Genomic DNA, 24,001 nt, shown 5'->3' with positions numbered 1-24,001 from the left:
TTGCATTTTATTTTTGACAGCTTGCCATTCCAACTATTAAAAAGCACTTTCTCTGAATGCTTAACATAATCGGATGCTCTTAACTTTATGATTCTTTTCACATCACTTTTGTGTGTCTCAGTTATTTGTTCCAGCTGACCTGTATTCATCTCTCTCCAGGCATTGTATCTCATATTCACTATTTTAGTATCCCCCAGCATCAGTCTGTCATTTATTCAAGTTAGAAAGACATCACAGCTTCTGCAGTTGAAATACATACAAATGATGAGGTGTTTGCCTTTATAATGAAGGTGAGGTACAGTCTCCAGCTAACTGTGTAGTATCGCTAAGCATTTCAGGAATCCATCTGGATGTAACACCTGGCTGGGAAATACTCTTTTAGAGTTAGGTGCATATCTATGAGTGTTTTTTATTATTTTATTTTATTATTATTTTTTTAAGATAGAGTCTTGTTCTGTCTCCCAGGCTGAACTGCAGTGGCGTGATCTCAGCTCACTGCAATCTCTGCCTGCCAGGTTCAAGAGATTCTCCTGCCTCAGCCTCCTGAGTAGCTGGGACTACAGGCGCGCACCACCACACCTAGCTAATTTTTGTATTTTTAGTAGAGACAGGGTTTCACCATGTTGGCCAGGCTGGTCTCAAAGTCCCAACCTCAGGCAATCCACCCACCTTGGCCTCCCAAAATGCTGGGATTACAGGCGTGAGCCACCACACCCGGCCTAATATGAGTGTTTTAATCATCTTCGAAAAGAAATCAAGTAAAATAATGTCAAATATACCAAGAGTACAGTTAAATAAAGCATGAGTAAGCATTTTGGCAATACATGTTCTCTTTTAAATGCAAAGCAGTTACATTCGCTAAGTTTGCCGTTAGCGTGCAGAGTATTGGGCTAATTATTGCATGGGAATTTCCTGACTAATGCATCTTATTAATGGCTTTTTACAGTTAACCACTTTGAGCGGCCCCATGAGAATATTAATGCTGAGGCAGACTTAACTGCGTGTGGTCAGTGTTTTACTGAGGATTGATATTTCTCATTATTCCAAATGAGAACCATGAAGGAAAAAATATTAATGGCTCTGTTGATTCAGAGAAGGACATTTCTACTAAGGCTCCCTAACAGGATGGGTATACATCATGAAAGAAATGTTATTTTTCCAGCCAGCCATTGGTCAAATCTTTATTCTTATATCCACTAGCTATGTAACTGTAGTATATTACTTAACCTCTCTGAGCTTTAGTGATTTCACTAGTAAATTGGGATCAATGATCCATTCTTAGTAGGATTTTAAGTAAATAAAAAGGCATAACTTCATCGTAGCTCCTAACACATCATGGGGGTTCAGCAAATATTTTTCATTGCTTTATTCAGTCACTCACTAAACTTATCTTTCACACCAAATTCTGCTGGGCCCAGAAAGATTTACACTAAACAGTTATTTCTGTGATCACCAAAAGTGATTTTAGGATGGGTGTGGTGGCTCCCGCCTGTAATACCAGCGCCTTCAGAGGCTGAGGTAGGAGGATTGCTTAAGCCCAGGGGTTTAAGACCAGCATCAGCAAAGTGGTGAGACCCTGTTTCTACAAAAAGAAAATAATTAGCCAAGCATGGTGGTACCTGACTGTAGTCCCACCTACTCAGGAGGCTGAGATGGGAATATCACTTGAGCCCAGGAGTTGGAGTCTACAGTGAGCTATGATCACACCCCTTCACTCCAGCCTGGGCAACAGAGCGGGATTCTGCCAAAAAAAAAAAAAAAAAAGGTCAGGGGGACTTTTATGGCATAATGGATAAAATAATTTGCCAACTGTCACATAGCTAGTCAATGGAGAACTAAGATTTCAACCCAGGAAGCCTTGATCCCTAGCCTTCTCTTTTAATCACCACAGTAGACACAAAGGCCTTAAGGTAAAAAGTGGTTAATGATTTCCAAAGACACTAATTCTGTCAGATGTTAATAAGTTTCAGGCAGAAAGTACAAGGAGAAGATAAAGCTGCATGTTAAAATATATTTGGGTAATGATTAGTTAAAAAGCTAATTGAGTCAGAAAGTTTTGATTCTTTTTGTTCTCTTCTTCTTTTTTTATTGACATCTCATAGCCTTTAATTCTACTTTTCATAAAGCAGCTCACAAAGCCAGAGCAGCATTCCATACTCCCCCACACTCACAAAATTATTCTAGAAAGTGCTGATCCTTGTAGCAGTGAATTTGAAATTCCAGTGTGGCAATAATTTTATTTATTAATCTTGGAAGCCCCACTACCATTGCCTACTTTTTTCTTCTCAGTATGCTGGAAAATGACAAGGACACAGTAATCCACGTTAACAAGTGCCTGTTGCTTGATTCTTCCCATGCCCATATGGCTATAAACTCAGGTAACTTAGAAATGAAATATTTAGGGCTCATTAAGACCAGCATAATTTGAGTCCAACCAACCCAAACACACATCTGTCTAATCTTGTTATGAAATCAACATTTTGCTAATGTTATAAAATGACTTCCTCAGGAATGGGGTCATATTAGAGTTTTGAAACATTTATTTGCTTTCTACAAACATAATAGTTTAGCTCAGTGGAATACTCATTGGTTTATTTCTTTAAATAGTTATGGTCAAAGAGTACATGGTGATTTTGCTTTCATTCTATAACAATAGATAATATCCACTAATTTTTTCTCAGTAGCATTTTATATGAAGATGGCATAAGAAATAACTTTCTTCTAATATTCCTAACCTACTTAAGATTACAGAAATGAGGGAATTACACTGAAGGAACGTATTTTTCAGTTATGACAGTCTCACAGTCACTGTAAATCTTGTCAATTGTTTATCGAACACATAAGGTCCTCTTGCCTCAATTTTCAAAATATATTCAGAATCTGACTACTGTTCACCACATTCACTGCTGCACCTGGGTCCATCTGCTGCCTTCTCTTGGTACACTGGTACAATAACTTCCTAACAGATCTCCCTGCTCAAAATCTTGCCTCCTTATAGATGATTTTCCAAGCAGGAGTCACAGAAAGCTTTAATAAAAGGAAGATTAAATCCCATCATTTCTGTGCTCCTGTCTCTCCAGGGTTTCCTATTACATTTAAAATTTAAACTCACTCTGGTATTCAGAAACCTTGCAGAATCTGGGTCTGGTCTCTCTAGGCCATTTCCTAATGCTTCCTTTTTCTTACGAGCTGCAGACAGCTCAACCATCTTATGTTCCTTGTTCACAATAAATATGTGCTTATCCTAGGGCTCTACACCGAAATAAGCCAGGTTCACATCAGACTTACTTTCTGTCTCCTCATCTTGGATTTTTCTTCATAATACTTATTACCTAAAGTTATTTATTTAGGTTATTTACCCCAATTTTGTGTTTCCAGAAGACAGAAACTGTCAATCTTGCTGCCACCTTTAGCACCAGAATCAAGAATAGTACCTGACCCATAGTAGGTGCTTAAAGAATACTTTTAGGATTAGGACAGACAAATGGATGAAAGAGCATTCTCTCTCCCTCTCTCTCTCTCTCACACACACACACACCCCTCTTTGGAGAGTCTGCTGTAGAATCCACCCATTTTTTTGCTCTCTGTGATGTCATTTATCACTGTGAGTTTTCTCACTTGTTATGAGTTAGTGCTTTGTTAATTTTCTCACCGAGGACCTGATCTAAATATTATTCTCTTTTGTATTTAAATTGTGATGATGGACCTTTATGTAGAGTATTTAAAGGCTTAAAACTCTTCTTAAGTAGTAGAATTACCTTTTTTTTTTTTTTGAGACAGTATTTTGCTCTTGTCCCCCAGGCTGCAGTAGTACAGTGGCATGATCTTGGCTCACTGCAACCTCTGTCTCGGGTTCAAGCGATTCTCCTGCCTCAGCCTCCCGAGTAGCTGGGATTACAGGTGCCCACCACCACATCCGGCTAATTTTTTGTATTTTTAGTAGAGACGGGGTTTTACTTTGTTGGGCAGGCTGGTCTCGAACTCCTGACCTCAGGCAATCCGCCCAGCTCAGCCTCCCAAAGTGCTGGGATAATGGTTAAATCATTAGTTAAATGATTAGTAAAATCATTATTTAACAGGAGTGAGCCACCGCGCCCAGCCGTAGAATTGCCTTTCTAACATCAGTCTTACTGAAGTCCTCCCTAATGCATAGTCATTTAGATGCTACTTCCTTTCTTTCATAGCACTTTGGATGAGTGTTCACTAGGTAATAACTGTGATTTATGTTTGTCTTGCTCGTATTGCTTGGTACAAGCTATCCACTCAATGACATGGGTGGATGGGTGAGGATTGGAAGAGTACAGGGAAAGATGGTGAGCAGAAAACACTGGCACACTGATACAATGGAAAGCAGTTTATCTGCAGGTTTTGCTTCTCTGTGTTGTTCATTGAGCACAGCTCTGCCAGCACCCTCACTGCTACTGGCTAGTGGTAGTACTTTAGAACAATAGGGCTAGGGACAAGTAGGCAACAAAGGAACCCCAAAAATTAATAAGTCTGGGTTTTTGTTGTTATTGTGTCCTAACCACAGAGCAAGCCATGTATGGACCATTCATGAATTTATTCTTCACAGAAAGCTTCTGTAGGATAATTTTTTAAATCACGAAATTTGTTGGTGGTCAAAAGCTCCAGTTTCAGGTACCAACACTGTCACTTACTACTTGGGTACACACTATCTTTGCTGAGTTTTCTGATTTGAGAAATGGAGATATCAATATTAATTTCTTCTTATAAACAGAGATTGAGCATAATTGTAGTGAAAGCTGTTGTGAGACTCAAATTAGACAATATTTATCAGAGATGACATATAAAACATAAATTATGAAAATAACCTTAGGTCGTTATTATCATGTGCTCCCATATTATCACCTATTCTGATCATCCTGGGGCAAGCCATTATTAGCAAGGTACAGAAAGTTTGTACAGTTGCAAGTAAGTGAAGGCCAACTAATAATCTACTCACACTGAAAATTCTCCAGGAAGGATAGTATCTATTTTCAGATGCTGAAACAATACAATGTAAGAGAGTAACAAAATAAAATGACATTATAGTAAAGAAGAATGACTGAGCTGGAATAATTTAGCTATTAAACTTTTACTCCCAGAGATAGCCTTAAGGTTTATGTTGTGATCATAATAGTCTGCTATGTTATCTTGGTCAGTTCCTTTACGTTTTTGAACTGATGCTGATATGCAAACAAAATTTAAAAGACAATGTATTCCCACTTGAGTCAGCGTAAGTTTTCAACATAAAGCATACAATTGATGATTAGAAAACAGATTTATAGATTAAATTTTAAATTTTCAACTGGCATACTCAAGGTAATTATGTTGTTTCCTGTCTACTTAGGCTTTAAAATGAAAGATATGACTTTTTTGGTAGCCCTAAATTACTTATTTTTTAAATAGCTGTCTCAATACTAAAATTGTGTATTGAAAGCAAACAAAAGGATGAAAAAATATATTTGTGTGTTTGAGTAACTGTGCATAGATTCTTGCATTTAATCCTTGGAACTATTTTATGGGAATATTTTATTATCCTAAAGTCTAAGGTTAAAAAACTGTAACGGACCCACTGCCACCCAGCTAACAAATGATAAAACCAAGATTTTAACTTCAATTTGTTGAAACCAATATTGATTCCCTTGCCACTATATCAGCCTTTGTTCTTCAACACATGAAGCAATTTTATTGAGCTTTGAGACTACATTTTTTATGCATGTATGGCTTCCTATTATTCTGCTACTAGAGAACAGCAAGAGTTCTATTTGTCATAATCAGACTTACTGTAACTGTTACCACCTGTTCCAGAAAGCTGTTATCTTTGTTTTTTGGTGTGTGTGAAAATCTGTTTTACTTATTCTTTGATCTTTTTAGATTTTAAGACACTATCAATTATAGGAAGCATCATCAAATTAATAAGAGCTTTTAGGAAAAATAGGTTACTGCCATGATTTCAGAAATGTTACAATGTGGGAGAAAGTCATCTTAAAAAGAGGAAATATGATATAATATTTGGTATTGTAATTTAGTGCTATTGCTTAAACATTTTTTTAATTTGAAATTTGATTGATGTTCTGGGCATATGTGCAATAAATGTCTCATCACCACATGGGGAGAATTTCATAAAAATAAGGATCTATGCCCTTGAGAAAAACCAAAACACAGTAGGTTTCATTTGTGTTTCAGAAGATCTCACTGATGGAAGAATAATTAGCTTCATTAACCAAAATGCAATATGGCTCTCTCCATTGTTGCTCTCAGATGTTGACTGACACAAATACTAACTCTAAAAAGCTTTTTAAATTCTGCCGTTATGATACAAATAACTCCTAGCAAGAAAAAAAAAAAATCTACGAGGGAGAGAGGACTACCACTACCTAGTTAAAATAGGTAACACATTTTACATTTCCTTCCTACTACAGTTTTTCACTGTCCTTACATTTATATTGTTTTACAAAGTTACGCTCAGAAGGAAAATTATATTTCAAGTGAAATGTGTGAGAATAGCCTAAAACAGCTTTTTAACTTAAGATTATAGTTTAAGCATTTCTGTACATTGTCAGTCTGCAAAGCAATTTAATGGATGCAAAATATTCCCACATACAAGCATACCATTCATTTATTAGTTAACAATTGCTACGAGATTACAATGCAATTAACAATGAACTAAATATCAGGATATAGTGATGAACAAAACAGTCACTGCACTAATAGCACTTATAGTTAGGAGGAGGTAGATATAACATTTATATGTATAAATGTATACATTCAATGCCAGATGCTGATGTATATGTACATATATAGCATATATGTTTTATATGAATGTTTTGTCATTTGATGTCAGGTGCTGATAAAAATAATAAAAAATAATAAAGCATTGTGTGCAGAGAGACAACAATGTAGACTGTATTTTAGAAATAATGATCAAACAGTGATTCTCTGATGGGGTGACTAGTGAACAGAACCGTGGCTAAAACAGAGATTGAGCATTATCTGCAGAGAGACAAGCAAGTGCAAAAACCCTTCAGTGAGAACATATTTTACATCAAATAACCTGGTGCAGCTGGATCAGAGGGTATGAGGGTAGAGCTGTATGAGCTGGATACAGAATGATAGTGAGGGGTGAAACTGGCTGGGCTTCTGGGTCAGGTGGGGACTTGGAGAACTTTTCTGTCTAGCTAAAGGATTGTAAACACACCAGTCAGCGCTCTGTGTCTAGCTAAAGGTTTGTAAACACACCAATTAGCACTCTGTAAAAATGGACCAATCAGCACTCTGTAAAATGGACCAATCAGCAGGATATGGGCGGGGCCAAATAAGGTAAGAAAAGCTGGCCACCTTTGCCACCACTGGCAACATGCTGGGGTACCCTTCCACACTGTGAAAGCTTTGTTCTTTGGCTCTTCACAATAAATTCTGCTGCTGCTCCTCGCTCTTTGGGTCCGCACTACCTTTATGAGCTGTAACACTCACTGGGAAGGTCTGCGGCTTGGCTCCTGAGGTCAGCGAGAACACGAACCCACCAGGAGGAACAAGCAACTCCAGACGCGCCTCCTGTAAGAGACGTAACGCTCACTGAGAAGGTCTGCGGCTTCACTCCTGAAGTCAAGCGAGACCACAAACCTACTGGAAGGAAGAAACTCTGGAGACATGAACACCTGAAGGAACTAACTTTGAAACAAACACCATCTTTAAGAACTGTAACATTCACCGCGAGTGTCCGTGGCTTCATTCTTGAAGTCAGCGAGACCAAGAACTCACCAGAAGGAACCAATTCCAGACACAATAGTAAGGAGCTAGATGATGCATATGCCCAGTGGGCTGTTGTATGGACTATGGTTTTACTTGGGGCTGCAGAATTATTAGAAGGTTTGAACAGAGATTTAATGTGAAATATCTTGGGTTTTTAAAAGGGTCACCCTGGCTACCATGTGGTAGGAGCAAAAGAGGAAACAGGGAGATTGTTTTGGAGAACCAAATGAGCTTCTGTTTGAGAGATGTGTTGGCTTTAACTATAATCAGATGTTGATAAATGATCAACTTTGAGCTGTAATTTAAAGACAGTTTAGACAGGATTTGGGCATTTAATTCCAGTTAGTCATTCAATAAACATTTGTTGAATGGCAACTATGTGCCAGACCCTGTTCTAGATGTTAAGGTGAAAGCAGTCAATAAACAAGACAACAAAAGTGGGAAAAATGTACACACACACGTGTATATATGTAAAGGCCAGGCTCACAAAAAATACCTTAGTGAGGGGAACAAATAATGAACAAAGACAAATAAGTGAAAACACATTGCATGTTAGTGGTATGTGCTAAAGAGTGATATGTGCTAAAGAGGTAATGCTTCATGCTAAGTCACCAGAATTTGGTGAAAGATCTGATGTAGGGTAGAAGAGAAAATGAGGAGTCAAGATTACTCCTAGGGTTTTAGCCTGTGTAACTAGAATTAAACTTGTTTCTTAAGATGGCAATAGTTTCTACGTTTTGTTATTCATAGGCTTAGAGGAACATTCCTGCTAACACAGATTTCTTTTAGATTATAATTTTAGAATGCATTTCCAGTTGTGCTATGTTTTGCTCTTAAAACATATTGATGGATGCACCTCCACGACCCAGACATTTCCCACCAGTCTTCACTTTCAACATAGAGATCAAATTTCAACATGAGACCTGGACCAAACAAACCATATCCAAGCCATAGCAATACGTTTGTATATCATTCATCGGGACAATGATTTAAAGTTATCTGCCTACTCTAATATTATTTTTCTTAGTTCATTTACTTGAATTTTTGTGCTTCAGTTATGTATTTCTTATTTTTATTTTGTTAATATGCATTTATTGAAAAATTTTCTTTCTTTCCAGCTTTTAGGTTTAAGAGGTATATATGCACGTTTGTTAAATGGGTAAATTGCATGTCATGGAGGTTTGGTGTACAGATAGTTTTCTCACCCAGATACTATGCTAACTTCGCTAATATACCAAGAGAGAAAGAGAGAGAAGGGGAAGGAGGGCAGGCAGAAAAAAAGAAAAGAAAACACAAATGTGAAGGAATTTAGAAGAGAAAATGATTAGCTCCAGTCAGCGCAGTAGGGCAGGGAAAAAAAAAATCTGAAAAAACTTAACGAATATGGTGGTATTTGGCAAATGTTCAAAATTGAGTTAGCTTTCCTCCAGCAAGATGATGCTATGTATTTCTTTTCCAGAAATAGATAAGTTATAGGAATTAAAGAAAAAAAGTGGCTGGGCACGGTGGATCACTCCTGTAATCCCAGCACTTTGGGAGGACGAGGCAGGTGGATCACGAGGTCAGGAGATCGAGCCCATCCTGGCTAACACAGTGAAACCCCGTCTCTACTAAAAATATAAAAAATTAGCTGAGCGTGGTGGCAGGCGCCCGTAGTCCCAGCTACTTGGGAGGATGAGGCAGGAGAATGGCGTGAACCCGGGAGGCAGAGCTTGCAGTGAGCCAAGATCACGCCACTGCACTCCAGCCTGGGCAACAGAGTGAGACTGCATCTCAAAAAAAAAAAAAAAAAAAAAAAAAAAAATTCTCTGCCTAGAAACTAAATTGTGAGTGGAATAGGAGCAGGAAATGAGTAATGAACTTCTAGAGGTTTAATTTCTTGTGTTCCATGGAAAATAAAATAATGTAAATTGTCATTTTATCTTTTATAAGCATTAAATTCATAATTCAATAATTTTAGAGTTTAGAGGAACCTTAGAGACTTAGGAAAAGGAAATTGCATGCTGAGGAAGTGGCAGATTTAGAATGAGAAATGACATCTTGTGATCCACAAGCCAGTGCCTGCTCCCCAGCAGCACATGCCATTTGCGGATTGCTGTTTAACCAAACCAGGATTTCTTCCTTCTCTAATAACCAATGGGGAAAAAGATGGAGAGACAGAAAGAGAGACAGGGACAGAGAGAGAACGAGAGAGCAAGCGAGCCTGCGAGCCAGAGCGCGCGCGGGGAAAAGGAAGGAAAGGGAAGAGAAAGGATTGGAAAGGAAATAAAAACACTAAACACTCTATGCCTTACAAACTGGCAGTCAATGGTAGGGTTTTGGTAGCTGCTCCAATAATATAATTCCAAAATTTCAGTTTCTTTCTGGCTTCTGTAACAGTTCAATGCGAATCCAGATTTTGCATTTTAAGATTTTCTGTGTTGATCATTCCTCCTCCAGTTTACGTGTGTGTCTAACTGCCTCACTTTTTGTATCTTTGCTCAAATATTACTATGTTCTTTAGTAAAATGATACTCCCCACTCCTTTCACACCTTCATCCTTCCTGTCTACAGTATTTTTCTCAAATGCGCTGACCACAAGACCTACTTAATATTTTACTTATTTTAAAATTTTTTCTCTTACTTGAATGTTGTGTGAAGGCAGAATTGTGTTTGCTACTCTAATGTCAACTTGTAAAAGAGGATCTTGCATATCCAGAGTTCTTTAATAAACAAAAGTTGAATGAATAAAATGTAACTTACCTAAATCTGGGGGAATACTATGTTCACAAGCATGGGCTTTGGAGTCAGATCAGAATTTGTTTCAGTTTTAGATGTGCCTCTTACTGGTTTAGTGCCTTCGGCATGTTCCATTTCCGTGTTCCTTTTTTGCTTATTATTAGATGTAGGAAGAAATTATACCCACTTTTAAAGTTGTCATCAGAATGAAAGGAAATAATACAGGTAAAGTTTCTGGCCTATTGCATGCACGTAGCAAATGTTAACCATCAATGAGTGTCAGGTATGGTTAATAGGTCTAAGTGTAACCACTAAAAGCTTAGAGCTTCTTAACGTATCTGGCTATTAACTGCATCCTAAGACATAATATAACCTATACAATTTTAGTTTATACCACTATGAACCTGATACTATTAGCTGCCCACGATGTAACATATTGTGTTTTAATAGCTTTTAACCATTATTTATAAAGGAATGGATATACTATAAACAAAATTGTTTTTCTTCTGTACAATAAGTAAATTGACTGAAATCTTGAAAGCACTAGAGTTTTCCATGTCAAAATTCATGTTTAATAGATATCAACTGATCTAGTAAAACAACTCTAAGATGTTTTGATATCTTTGAAAAGGCTAAATGTATAGCAATCTGTTTTTGAGTTTGAAGATATATTTATATCATATGGAACATAAATTGGTGAAATGTGTCAAGAATTCTTGGTCATGTAGCCCCCATAGAGATTTCCTATTTTATACTATTTTATATTGATTACAGCTTATTCATTGTTCGTATACATCCTTATATGTAACTGATATTATAGTTTTTTTTGTTTTTGTTTTTTTGTTTTTTTTTTTTTTTGCTATTCCACTAGTAACCATTTTTCAATATTCTCTGTTCTTTCCTGGTAGTTGTTTCAATCCCCTGATTTATATTTCTTGTAATGTTTATTAACATATTTTCTTGTAAATACAACACATTTACAAGAAAGAAACAACCCCATCAAAAAGTAGGCAAATGATATGAACAGACACTTCTCAAAAGAAGAGATTTATGCAGCCAACAGACACATGAAAAAATGCTCATCATCACTGGCCATCAGAGAAATGCAAATCAAAACCACAATGAGATACCATCTCACACCAGTTAGAATGGCTATCATTAAAAAGGAAACAACAGGTGCTGGAGAAGATGTGGAGAAATAGGAACACTTTTACACTGTTGGTGGGATTGTAAACTAGTTTAACCATTGTGGAAGACAGTGTGGCAATTCCTCAAGGATCTAGAACTAGAAATACCATTTGACCCAGCCATCCCATTACTGGGTATATACACAAAGGATTATAAATTACGCTGCTATAAAGACACATGCACATGTATGTTTATTGTGGCACCATTCACAATAGCAAAGACTTGGAACCAAGCCAAATGTCCATCAATGACAGACTGGATTAAGAAAATGTGGCACATATACACCATGGAATACTATGCAGCCATAAAAAAGGATGAGTTCATGTCCTTTGTAGGGACATAGATGCAGCTGGAAACCATCATTCTCAGCAAACTATCGCAAGGACAAAAAACCAAACACTGCATGTTCTCACTCATAAGTGGGAACTGAACAATGAGAACACTTGGTCACAGGAAGGGAACATGACACACCAGGGCCTGTTGAGGAGTCGGGGGAGGGGGAAGGGATAGCATTAGAAGATATACCTAATGCAAATGACGAGTTAATGGGTGCAGCACACCAACATGGCACATGTATACATATGTAACAAACCTGCATGTTATACACATGTACCTTAGAATATACAGTATAATAAAAAGAAAAGTGAAAAAATATAGTCTGCTCTCATAATCAAATAAAAGAAACATATTTTCTACTGTTTCTCAGACTTTTTACACTCTTCAAATGTTTCCAGCTTTTAAGAAAACAAACTCTCAAAATCAATGCAGTTTTTAATTAAGCAAATGAAGGCTTACACAGTTCTTACTAATGTCACTATCTTCAAGTTCAAAACATGATTTTTTCGTGGTTCTAATTTTATTTTAAAAAATTTGAAGTACATTCAATAGCACAGATGCATTTAATTCTTCTGAAAGTCACTATCAGTGTCAGCATTAGTAAATAACAGGCAAGCTTTCATGTGATTACTTTCATGTGCTTATTTATTGAATGTATGGATTATTTGAAAATTCTGCCACACAAATTTTATGTATGTTCTAGTGTGTGTGTATATGTGTAGGGGTGTGTGTGTGTGTGTGTGTGTGTGTGTGTATCTAGGCTAAACCTTGGGAAACATGAAAGAGGAGAGATTAGTACATTTAATGAAAAAAGAGAAAAGAAAAATGATAGAAATAAATATAACTTTCTCTTTCTCTTTTATAGCCCTAGGAAAAGATAAGGATTACACGGATGAATCAGAACATGCTACTTATGACCGGTCTCGTCTCATTAATGACTTTGTTATCAAAGATAAATCTGAATTCAAGACAAAATTATCTAAGGTAATGAGAACTAAACTTTATCATTAAGTCATTTTTGGAGCATAATTTTTAAAACCTTTTAATATGTGTCTACATGTTTGGTTTTTGCTGGAGACTATACAAGAATATACATGTTAATATGTACCATTAAGAACTCAGAAGTTATATAGAGATATTAATTCATATTTATCATACTGATTCATATTTCTCAAACAATGTTTAAAACACTTAATCTGAAATGTAAAATTATTCATTAATAGTCTCTTTAGGGCTTCTTCGTCTTTCTTAGCATGACTTAATGAGAACATGGATTTTAGTATCACATCAACCAAGATTTAAGTTCCATTTCCACTACCCAGTTGTAATAACTTGATAAGACTAACTAAACTAACTGGGAATTGTTTTTTCATCTTGGAATATGCTCCTGGTTGTCTGCTTGACAAGATTATTTGAAGACAAAATGAGATAACCATGTAAGTGTCTGGCGCATAGCAAAAGATTGAGAATATCTTATTAAAATTATAGTTCACCAATACAAAAATGAGGTAGAGTTCAATTTTAAAAGCTGTTGGTTCCAACAATCCTGCCATTCCTCAAACAAAATGCTTTCATGGACTCTTCAAAACATGGGAGTGTTCCCATCAGATACCAAAGACAAAACGGAATGTTGCTTCTTTTCATCATTGCAAATGTAACTGATCCATATATCCCTTTTGATGATTTTCACGACAAATCCTGGCTCAGGATAAGCTCATTTTTTTTTATTTTTATTTTTTTTCATTTTTTGTATTGATGAAAAAGGAAATGCCTTTGTAAAAAGGATAGTTGGACATTAAGTACAGTTTAACACAAGGAATGACTTAGGTTTCAATTTTCACTGCATGGCTAATAATCACAAGAAATACAGTTTTCTCTGTGATATTTGATTCTGTGTTTCTTGGATTACTTTTGCAAATATCTTTATTAGACACCCACCAATGTGTTAGTAAATAAATATGGCAGAGACTAAATATTACTATCGTAAGTGAGACCAAACTAATACATAGATGCAGGGATAATTGTGCCAAATTTCTTTATTCTTGTTCGTCACTAATAATTAGTGATCATCCCCTCTCCCCTTGCCCTACATTTCCCAGCCCCTGGTAATCATCATTCTACTCTCTATCTCTATGCGTTCAACTGTTTTAATTTTCAGCTCTCGCAAATAAGTGAGAACATGAAAAGTTTGTCTTTCTGTGCCTGACTGATTTCCCTTAGCATAATGACCTCCAGTTTCATCCACGGTGTTGCAAATGACAGGGTCTCATTCTTTTATGGCTGAATAGTACTCCATTGTGTATATGTTCTCCACTTTTTAAAAATCCATTCATTTGTTGATGGACACTTGGGTTGCTTCCAAGTCTTGGCTGTTGTGAATACTGTTGCAATAAATATGGGAGTGCAGATATTTCTTTTATAAAACTTTTCTCTAAGACCAGTTTACTTTCTGTCTTACCTCTTGACAAAAGGCTTTTTCATCCATGTGTAGCTAAGCAATTTAAGGAAGCATTTTGTAATGAAAGGAAAGGAACATTCCCAAAAATCCATAGACTGAAGGACCTGGCCTGACTGCAAGCAAAGTTCTAGAGCAAATGAGGGTGATTGTTTTTAAGATGGTTTGGGTAAATATCACTTTTTCTTGTTTCACGAATATGGAGAACATTGGGAATAACATATGAAGATAATAAAGTCCTACCGCCAAACTGTATGATCCTCAAAACTAGAATCCCTCTCTCCACCAAGGAGTCACATCCTACATACCAGCTGAGGCCTCTAGATGTGGTCGATTTACAGGGATTATCTATGGTTAATCTAGGTTAGCAGGAATAAGCCTATGGTAAAGAATCCATGGCGTCTGTAGTGGGCATTAGTGAAGCTCAGCTGCATAGCTCTTTTGGTCTCAGCTGGGATATTTCATGGGTCCACCACTGTCACAATGCCCAAATTAACTACAGATATTGACATTAATGAGTCTGGGAATATTAATCTAGTTTTCAATTACAGTGACTTCACCTTTGAAAGGATATTGGGTATCAAATCAAACAGGAAGAAGGTTATGGACAAGGAAAATCTGCACATGTATATTTTAACAGTTCATTAATATTAGATCACAAGGCCATTCACTTTGTGTCAACTGGCATTGGCAGATGGTGCTCATCTTTATCTCAATGGGTATTAGAAATAATTTTCTCTAGGGCTGGAGACACTGGTCATATGTTGAAGAAGGTGAGAAGGAGATGGCTTTTGTAGTCTTCTACAGCATACCTTTTATGTGGATGTCAGGTACTATTTCATTTGCCTAAATGGCTCTTTGCCTCCAAATTGTGTATAGGACTTAGTATTCTGAATGTGCTACTTCCTATTTTTATCCAGATATTGTGAGATGGTGATGACAAACTACAAGATGAATGACTAACTTGGCTCTATATGGCTGCTTTAATGGACAAGATTATACATGAAATGCTAAGAGAATAAATTTTACTTCTTTTTGGGATAGTCAGTTTCTAAAGAAAATATTAATATTTATTTAACTTTAGTACCTGAAGTAACCTTTTATTTATATTATTAAGTGGTATCCTAAATATTTAATTTTCATGTAAAACATGGGTCACACAGAAAATCACCTTGGCTTATTAATCTTTTTGTCCATGTTTTTAAATTTATCTTCTTACCTAACATTAAGTAGTCTCCTTTCGATCAGCCCAGAGGAAGCTCGCCCTGTTTTCAGAGTCTTTGTATTCTCTGAAATACTGAAAAAGCATTATCTTCCCTGCAACCCTAAAAGGAATCTCCCTTGTGCCATTTAAGTACTTAGTTTGACCCTCAGAAACCTTTCTTAGTAAATGGTGAAGACTTGTTCTACATTAGCTGATCGCTAGTGTAAATTTTCCAAAAGATTTAGTACAAGAGTTTTCAGAGTTGCTTCAAATTTTCTGTAGACTCCTTAAACCTGTGTGTGCGCGTGTGTGTGTGTGTATGTGCACACGCATGTGAGGGAGTGGTGTATATGTTATGATAAAGGTAGCATTTCACATCAGGAAATAAATGTTAATTATTCAAAAACATGCAAATGTTCTCACAACAACTAGTCAATTATTTGGAAAGAGTTAAAATATTCTTAGATGACATCTCACATCTTATAACAAATGAGTTACTGAAGAGCTGAAGAAGTATACTCAAACTGAATATATTGAAAACAAAGCAAAAAAAAATTAACATTTTTTCTAATGACAGAATAGAACAATTGCTTCTTTAAATGGCCTTTTAAAATCAATGATAAAATTAAGCATGGATAGACTTACTATTTAGATACTAAATATATCAGTGTCAAAATTCTGATAACATTAAGAAGAGACAAGCTTAAGATATGGTGATCAGCTCACATGCTGGAAAATATATACATGCCAGAAGAATGGCTAATATTCTTAATTCACAAAGATATCATAATGTAATTTATAAATATAAGAATGAAATAAATTGAAAAGCAATTTAATTTTAACATATATAATGATCAGCTGTACTATTAATTACAGAAATACAAATGTAAGCAATGTTTTTTTGAACCAAATTAGAAAATGTTTATATCAGTATTAGGTTTTGTTGTACTTTTAAACTATAAGCTATCATTTTTATTCCTTGCTGGTCAGTATGTATATTGAGCCAAATTTTCTGGAAAACAGTTTCACAAGGAAGGTTCAGTACCTACAAGTAATTTTGCCTGTTGACTAGTTCTAGGAATTTATGAAGAGAATGCAATTAGAAGTTAGCCAAGTTTCTGGGTGTAGTAGCTCATGCCTATAATCCCAGCACTTTGAGAGGCTGAGGAGGGCAGATAAGTAATCTGGAGTGTGAGCCCAGGAGTTTGAGAACAGGCTGAGATACACAGTGAAACCCTGTTTCTACAGAAAAAATACAAAAATGAGCCGGGTATGGTGGCACGTACCTGTAGTCCCAACTACTCGGGAGGCTGAGGCACGAGGATCACTTGAGCCTGAGAGGTGGAGGCTACAGTGAGCCATGGTCACACAACTACACTCCAACATGAGAGAGAGAGAGGGAGACCCTCTCAAAAAAACAGGAAGAAAAAAAAAAAGCAAGAAGTTAGCCCAAATAATTCTGTTAAAGAATGTTTCTCACATTGTAATTTGTGGTGGGGGAGGAGCACTTCCAGAGTCAAGTGTAAATGATAACATTTAAAATAGTAATTCGTAATGCCCTCAGACAAGGCAGTACTATGCTGAAAATCTCTAAACTATTTAAGGATAATAGGACATGATCACAGTGTATTATTATATAATAAAGTGGTTTTAAAAATCAATATGTGCAGTATAATGCCAATTATATAAAAATGTCTAGCTGGTTTTCATGGGGAAAATACTTGGAATGATATACAAGAAATGTTTATAGTTTTATCACTGGGTGGTAAAATTCAAAGGACATAATACTTAAGTATTCATAGATTTAAGCCATAAATATTATAATATCATTACCTTTTTACAATCTCATACAGCTGGTAAATGACTGAGCCAGGATTTAAAATAAGATAGTCTTTTCTTCCAAACAGTTTTTCCATTTTGTTACACTGGCATGACCGTAGCAATTCAGGACTTCACCTTTTTTAGCCCAATAACCATAGTAAGTAGCATTTCAGTTTCTTTGCCGTAATATGCACTGATCACTTATGCACCAGAAACTGTGGTAAGCACTTTATATACATTATCTAATTTAAATCTCACAATAATTCAATGACAATAGGTAGTAATACTCTCATTTTTACAAACAAGAAAATAAGGAATTAACAGAAACGTTTCTTGCCCCAGTCTCTAAGCTTGGCGGAACCAGAGCCGCATTGTGGCATGTCTCTTTAACTCTAGACTCGGCGTTTCTGTCTCCAGTTCAATCTCTGAGGTATACCCTCAGAGATACTTATCTCTTTCCAAAACCCTGAAACATTACTCTGAAGTAAGGCAGCTCTAAATTGTAGTAATTGTGTGGCTAACTCACAACCTCCTATAAATAGATTGACCTGTTTGCAATTTATTCTTGTATCTACAAACCCCTAAGTAAAAATAGTAATGTGTTACAAATATAATATCACTAAACCTCAGCAAAAGTAGTCAAATAATAGAAAGTTTCCATTCCTTGGGATCAAATAATAAGTAGATAAATATTTTCAACTGAATCTATTACAGTATGGGAACTCCCCTTACCAATCAAAATACAAAATAAGCAGCAGCAGCACCACCACCACCACCACAAAACGAAACATAAAACTCTCCCCAAAAGCTCCTATAGCTGCCAACAGTTCTGTGCAGAACTGAAATATGTCTACAGCAGAGGGCTAGGAAATCATGACATGAGATGATTTACCTGAGAGAATACAATTAGGTGAGAGATGGATTTGTTGGGGTAGATGCCTTTAGTTCCCTGAAAGACTATGGGGGAAAAAAATGTGCCTGTTTAGGAAGTCGTATTTCATATGCAATACAAAGAAACAAAAAAGATGTCAAAGATGTTTTCTCTTCCCTGAAACTAATGTCTCAGTAATTAAACACATAGAGGTTTCTCAAATCACCAATGTATTTGTTTTTCCCATGAGTACTTAAGAATTCATTTTGGGAGACACATCTCCTAAATCTCCCTGGAGGATGTTAGCTCTAAAATGAGAGTTGCAATAACTTCTCTGCAAAAAAGTATACATAGTTTGATGGGATGTGAAAGTAAATTCAATAATTAATGTATGGGCATACCAGTTAAATGGTGCAGATAATGGTTCTACTTGATATTTGAACATTCAATCAATGACCGGCTCAAATCAAACAGTTCTCTAGCTGTTCAGACATGAAAGCAGCCAGAGAAAGATAGATCAGAAACCATGTTATTTGAGCATACCGAAAGTCAAATCTACCTCCTTAATCTGTCACCTCCAAGCCCTCCAGGCTGTGAACACTGAACTGGAAGTTTCAATATTAATAATAATAATGTTAAATGATTATAACAGCTAACATTTATTAGGGATCTTAACAGGGATTTTAATAACTTCTACTTTTCTATCACAACAACAACTCTAAAAGGTAAGGTCTATTTTTACCCCCATTTCATAGGTGAAGAAATGAAGGGTTAGATGGCTACGTAACTTTTCTGTTATCACACAGCTGGTAAGGAGGAGGCAGGAATTATACACAGGGACCACACTGTCAAGCACTGTGCTACACTGCACATAATGGAGGTGCGTGCAAGGGACTATAGAAGCCATGAGAAAAGTGAATTGGGTAGTTAGCGGTCATGTTCACATTACTGGAAAATTATGTTTATTAGAGAGCATGAATATTGTGCTTTTTTTCAATGTTTTATACTTAATATAATAAAATTGAGGCTCCTGTGCTTAGTTATATCCTGATAAATTTTAAAACACTTATCTCTAGCTTGCAGCTTATAGCCCTTCATCTCCCTCTGTCATCTTTCTCCATATATTTTGGCACATAGCCTTCTTAATCTCACCAAAGAATCAATCAAAATATGAATATTTTGAGCAATTATCACTGTAGAGAAGAAAATACCTGCAGAATAAAGCACTGTTGTGTTTACTGAATAATTTCTGACACTTCTGTTTTAAAAAACTAATTATTATTGTTTTGTTGTGGTGGTTGACTTCTTGCATGATGCAAACCAGGATTCCAGATGACGGTTTCAGTCATGGAAACCCATTTGATTTCATTAATCCCTTCCTGCCATAGACAATTTAAACCTACGTATTAGAGTAATATACCATTTGTTCTTTAACTATTTCTAACATTGTGTGAAGTTATTTTTTTCTATTTCTTGAGCCTGCTGGAAAATCAATTTTAAAGCATGCTTATTAACTCAAGACCATATACATTAAGTGGTTACTTCTTAGGTTCAGTGTCTTGTCAGTCCCAATTACAAGCTGCCCTACAGAGGCTTTTTTAACAGAAATAAATGTAACCCTGTGTTGCATTTCTTATGTGGATATTAACTAAATGGGGACAAAAGCATTCAATTTTATTTGCTTGTTTACTTTTAGGTGTCAGTTAATTCCTGTGCTCTCAGATTACAATCATATCATTATGTGTGGCTCAGAGACAATATAATGCAATGTGAAGTTTAACACATGCAGGATTTTTCAGAAACCACAAAGCTTTCAATTGTACCTTTCTCCAGTGAACAAGAAAATGAGGCAATTTCCTTTAAAAGCAGAAAAAGAATTATAGGAATTCCTGGTGAACTCCACTCCAGTATCAAAAAAGTGTTACCTAGATCACCATTAAAAAAGTTAGTTGTATTTTCCAGACCACTATTATCAAACTGAAACACACCTCCCATCTTTCATGTTAATCTGCCCAGCTCATTCAAATGGCACATACAATAGATTATTAATAATTGACAGTAAAATCATAAAAATGTCGCTGACATTATATTACTAAATGTCACTTAGGTGACTCATGCATAGACATTAACCAATGACACATGAAGGCAGCCCCCTATTCCACCCTATAACCAACTCCTAAAATGCAATTAATAAAAAAAATACAGATATTCTTATAAAGAGATGAGTTATCTTTAAAAAATGATTATTCAAACTAAGGCATTTAAAGAGTAGGCTAAAAACCCTCCAGTCAAATGCTTTGTGTAGCACTCAGTATGTAACATTCTAGCTAATGGAAAAAGCAGGCGGTGAAAGGGAGAACTTTCAGTTGTCACACTGAAGAGTGCTTTAAAGAAGATTGTCATTTGAGACTCTGTTGTCAGCAATGAGGGATTCCAAATGCAGCTGAACTCAGAATTCTGACTGTGGTATGTTTAAAAGTGCATCAATCTAGGAATTCTATACTATTTTTATATTTTCTTAAACATATGTAGAGAAACCAATTGAGAGAAATTAATATTGATTTCAGAATTGGAAATGAATGTATCTGTTATTTCAAAATACTAGATATATATTTCAAAGTAAAAAAAGTATGATCTAAATGTGTTATTTTAAAAATATCTGTGTTTATCTTGCATGTAAACAAAATATCACCTCTCTGAAGTTTTGTCTTTTTAAATGTATTTATTGATTTAATTGAAATAGTTATTCACAGCATCTACTCTAAAATGGTTTTTATTCAAAAACATAAAACATATTTACCTTTAAAATATTTTCAGTTTTTCTTAATTTTATACAAGATTTTTAACTGATTTTCATGAAAATAGAAAGTCTGAGGGAAACATCTGAATTTAAAGGAGCATATCTCATAGCGTCAAATGTTAAAATAAATAAATCACATCAGGTACGAAATTCACTGTGATGTAAAATGTTTTCAACCTGCTGTCTTTATTTTCTCACAGTTTTAAAGGTAATAAGAAACTTAATTTTGACTCAGTTCATGTTTTGATTTGTTTAAAATGTCAGATGCTTCCATCTGGAGAATTTCCATTTTTACATCTATGTTAAAGATAAGATCATATAGCATAGATAATCACTGATATGGAAATAAGTGTTCTTTTCTTTACGAAAAATAAGTACTTAAATGATTTCTTATATAATATTAAAAATATAAAAATCAGTGATGAGAAAAGATCTATTCAAATGTACTCTCTGCAAATTACTTCCACTAATGGAATATTTTAAAGTTCACATATATATAATATTTAAAAAATGTTTATTGTATTGAGAACCCAATAGAAAACCATAGTCTATGCTTCATCACAGACTGTTCCTTTGAGAAAGACTTGGATTTGTGTCTTCATTAGATAAACTAGAGAACCTATGATTTTAAATAAAAAATAAAAGTAAAAATTAGTGGAAAGAGAATAATATAAGATAATCTAAGAAACAGCACTTAGTATAATACCACTACATAATGGAAATTCAATCAATATTTTCTTTCCTTCTTAGTTTTTGTATTTTTTAAGTTTTGTATTTACATTTGCTTCATGATTTTTATTCTTCCCGTGGATATATGTCTTATCATATGGTATTCAGCATCACACTTTATCCAGTTAACTGAGGTCAGATATCTCAGGTGTTTTGGATCTAATCTGAGTCCAATTTGAGTAAAATTAATCTAGCTTTTTTTGTAACTCTATGATAGTGCATTGCTCAGTGAACCAGATTTCATAAGACACTTCAAAGGAAACTATTGCTTCCCCCTTAATAACATGAAAGCAATATAGGCAAAATTAATCACAGAGAAATAGTGTCTGATAAATTATCTGGACCAATTCATTGTTTGAACCATTTTCAGAGAAATGCAAAATGCATTTTTCCATACTTTTACCTAATTTTAGCTAAATTAATACATACTCAGCTATTAGTATAAAAGTAGCTTCATATTTGAAAACTTTTCAAAAGTATGTGCTGCATAATTATACTTAATATTCATAAGAAATATGTATGTCTCACTATCATAAAAGCAAATTTATAAGCAGAATTATCACTAATTGTTAAATTAAAAAATAAAATTATCCTTGGACTTCTCTTTCAGCAAAATGAGAGATTAAATTCAGTGATATTTAAGGTTCAAATCTCACATTCTAAGGAATTCTGGCTACATCATCTTTAAACAAAATATGTGTGTTGCCTTCCTAAACAGATACCTTACAGCAGTGGTTGCACAAAAAAAATAGATAACTGGACTCCACCCCCCAGAGCTTCTGATAACAGTAGCTCCAGTTGAGGCCTCAGAATTTGCATTTTTAAGTTTCCAGGTGATTCTGATGCTATTGGTGCAGATAGCACATTTGAGAACCATTGTCTTAATTATCCCCTTAATATCTTCAGTGTACTCTATTTTGAGAATTCACCATGTGCCAGACTCTATACTAATCTGGGTATACATTATTGAATAAAACAGGCAAAATCCCTAAGTGTGCAAAGCTTGTAGTCTACTGGAGGAATAAGAAAATAAGCCTACATGTAATTATCTATTTAAAGTTGTCATAAGTGGGTGCAGGGTAGAAGAAGGGGAGTTACTTGAGTGATCAGGAAAGCAGCTTATTAAGAGCAAGAAATGAGAGATGAGAAGTCAACAGAGGGAAAAGTGGAAGAACGTGGCATTCAAGGCAGAAGAGTGACCTATGTGAGGGCCCTGGCATGCAGAGTATCCAGATGTGTTTGAGAAGCGATGTGCTTATGTGGCAGAAACACCGAAACTAAGCACAAGGATGGCCAAGAGGAGAGGTGAGAGAGAAGTGAGCAGACACAATGCTGCAGGGGCCTATGATGAGGAGTTTGAATTTGATTCTAAGTTTAAAGGTTTTTGGACAGATCTCTGTTTTTGTAAGATCACTCTGCCCCTTTGGGCGGGGAAACAATGTAGGAGGTGGGGACGACACTAGAGTAATGCAACTCAATAAAGGCGAAGGTGGCTGGCCAAGACTGGTTAAAGGTAAGGTGAATCCATCAGACAGTTTCCCACATCAGAATGGGGAAACCACTTAGATATCTAACTACAAAGGTGGAAGTTAGAGAAATCACATTGGAATTGATTACTTAATGACAGGGACACAAGTCAAGAAAGTAAAAAAAGCAGGCTAGAAAGCTAAGTTATAAGTGTGTGTGTGTGTGTGTGTGTGTGTGTGTGTGTATGAGAGAGACTTTTAATACTACTGGGGATATAGATGATTTTTAAATTTTGTTTTGTTTCCTGCAATAAAAAATACATATTCTAACATTTCCAAATTCAAATATTGCATTGAGTAAAACTGGCTTTACTCAATTACAAGTTGAATTATCATTTGATTCATTTGCATATTTGTGTGTGTGTGTGTGCACAGATGCGTGCATGCCAGGTACCATACAAGATTCAGTGGATATGAAATGAATGTGACGTGCTTCCCATTGTCAAAAAGTTTGCAGTTTACTGGGGACAGTAAAAATAGGAGCTTCAGAAGAATGGTCCTCAAATTTTAGAATGCATAAGAATTATGCTTTATATCATTTGACAGGACTTCCAGATACCAGTGACTCCTCTAGTACTCCAGCAGGTGTTGAATATAC

General features: G+C 35.6%; 1 protein-coding gene across 2 annotated transcripts in view; it reads left to right on the top strand.

The window, feature by feature from the left end:
- ANO3 (anoctamin 3) overlaps positions 1-24,001 on the top strand; it is a 475,418-nt gene that overhangs the window by 253,040 nt on the left and 198,377 nt on the right. For both annotated transcript variants that reach the window (XM_050755373.1, XM_050755374.1), the window contains one exon: positions 12,863-12,981. In XM_050755373.1, the coding sequence (XP_050611330.1) occupies positions 12,863-12,981 (119 nt within the window). The remainder of the gene's footprint in view (positions 1-12,862; positions 12,982-24,001) is intronic.

The sequence above is a fragment of the Macaca thibetana genome, chromosome 14, assembly GCF_024542745.1.
Source record: "Macaca thibetana thibetana isolate TM-01 chromosome 14, ASM2454274v1, whole genome shotgun sequence".
NCBI lineage: Eukaryota > Metazoa > Chordata > Mammalia > Primates > Cercopithecidae > Macaca > Macaca thibetana.
The sequence above is the reverse complement of the archived record's forward strand: the minus strand, read 5'-3'. Positions and strand labels throughout refer to the sequence as shown.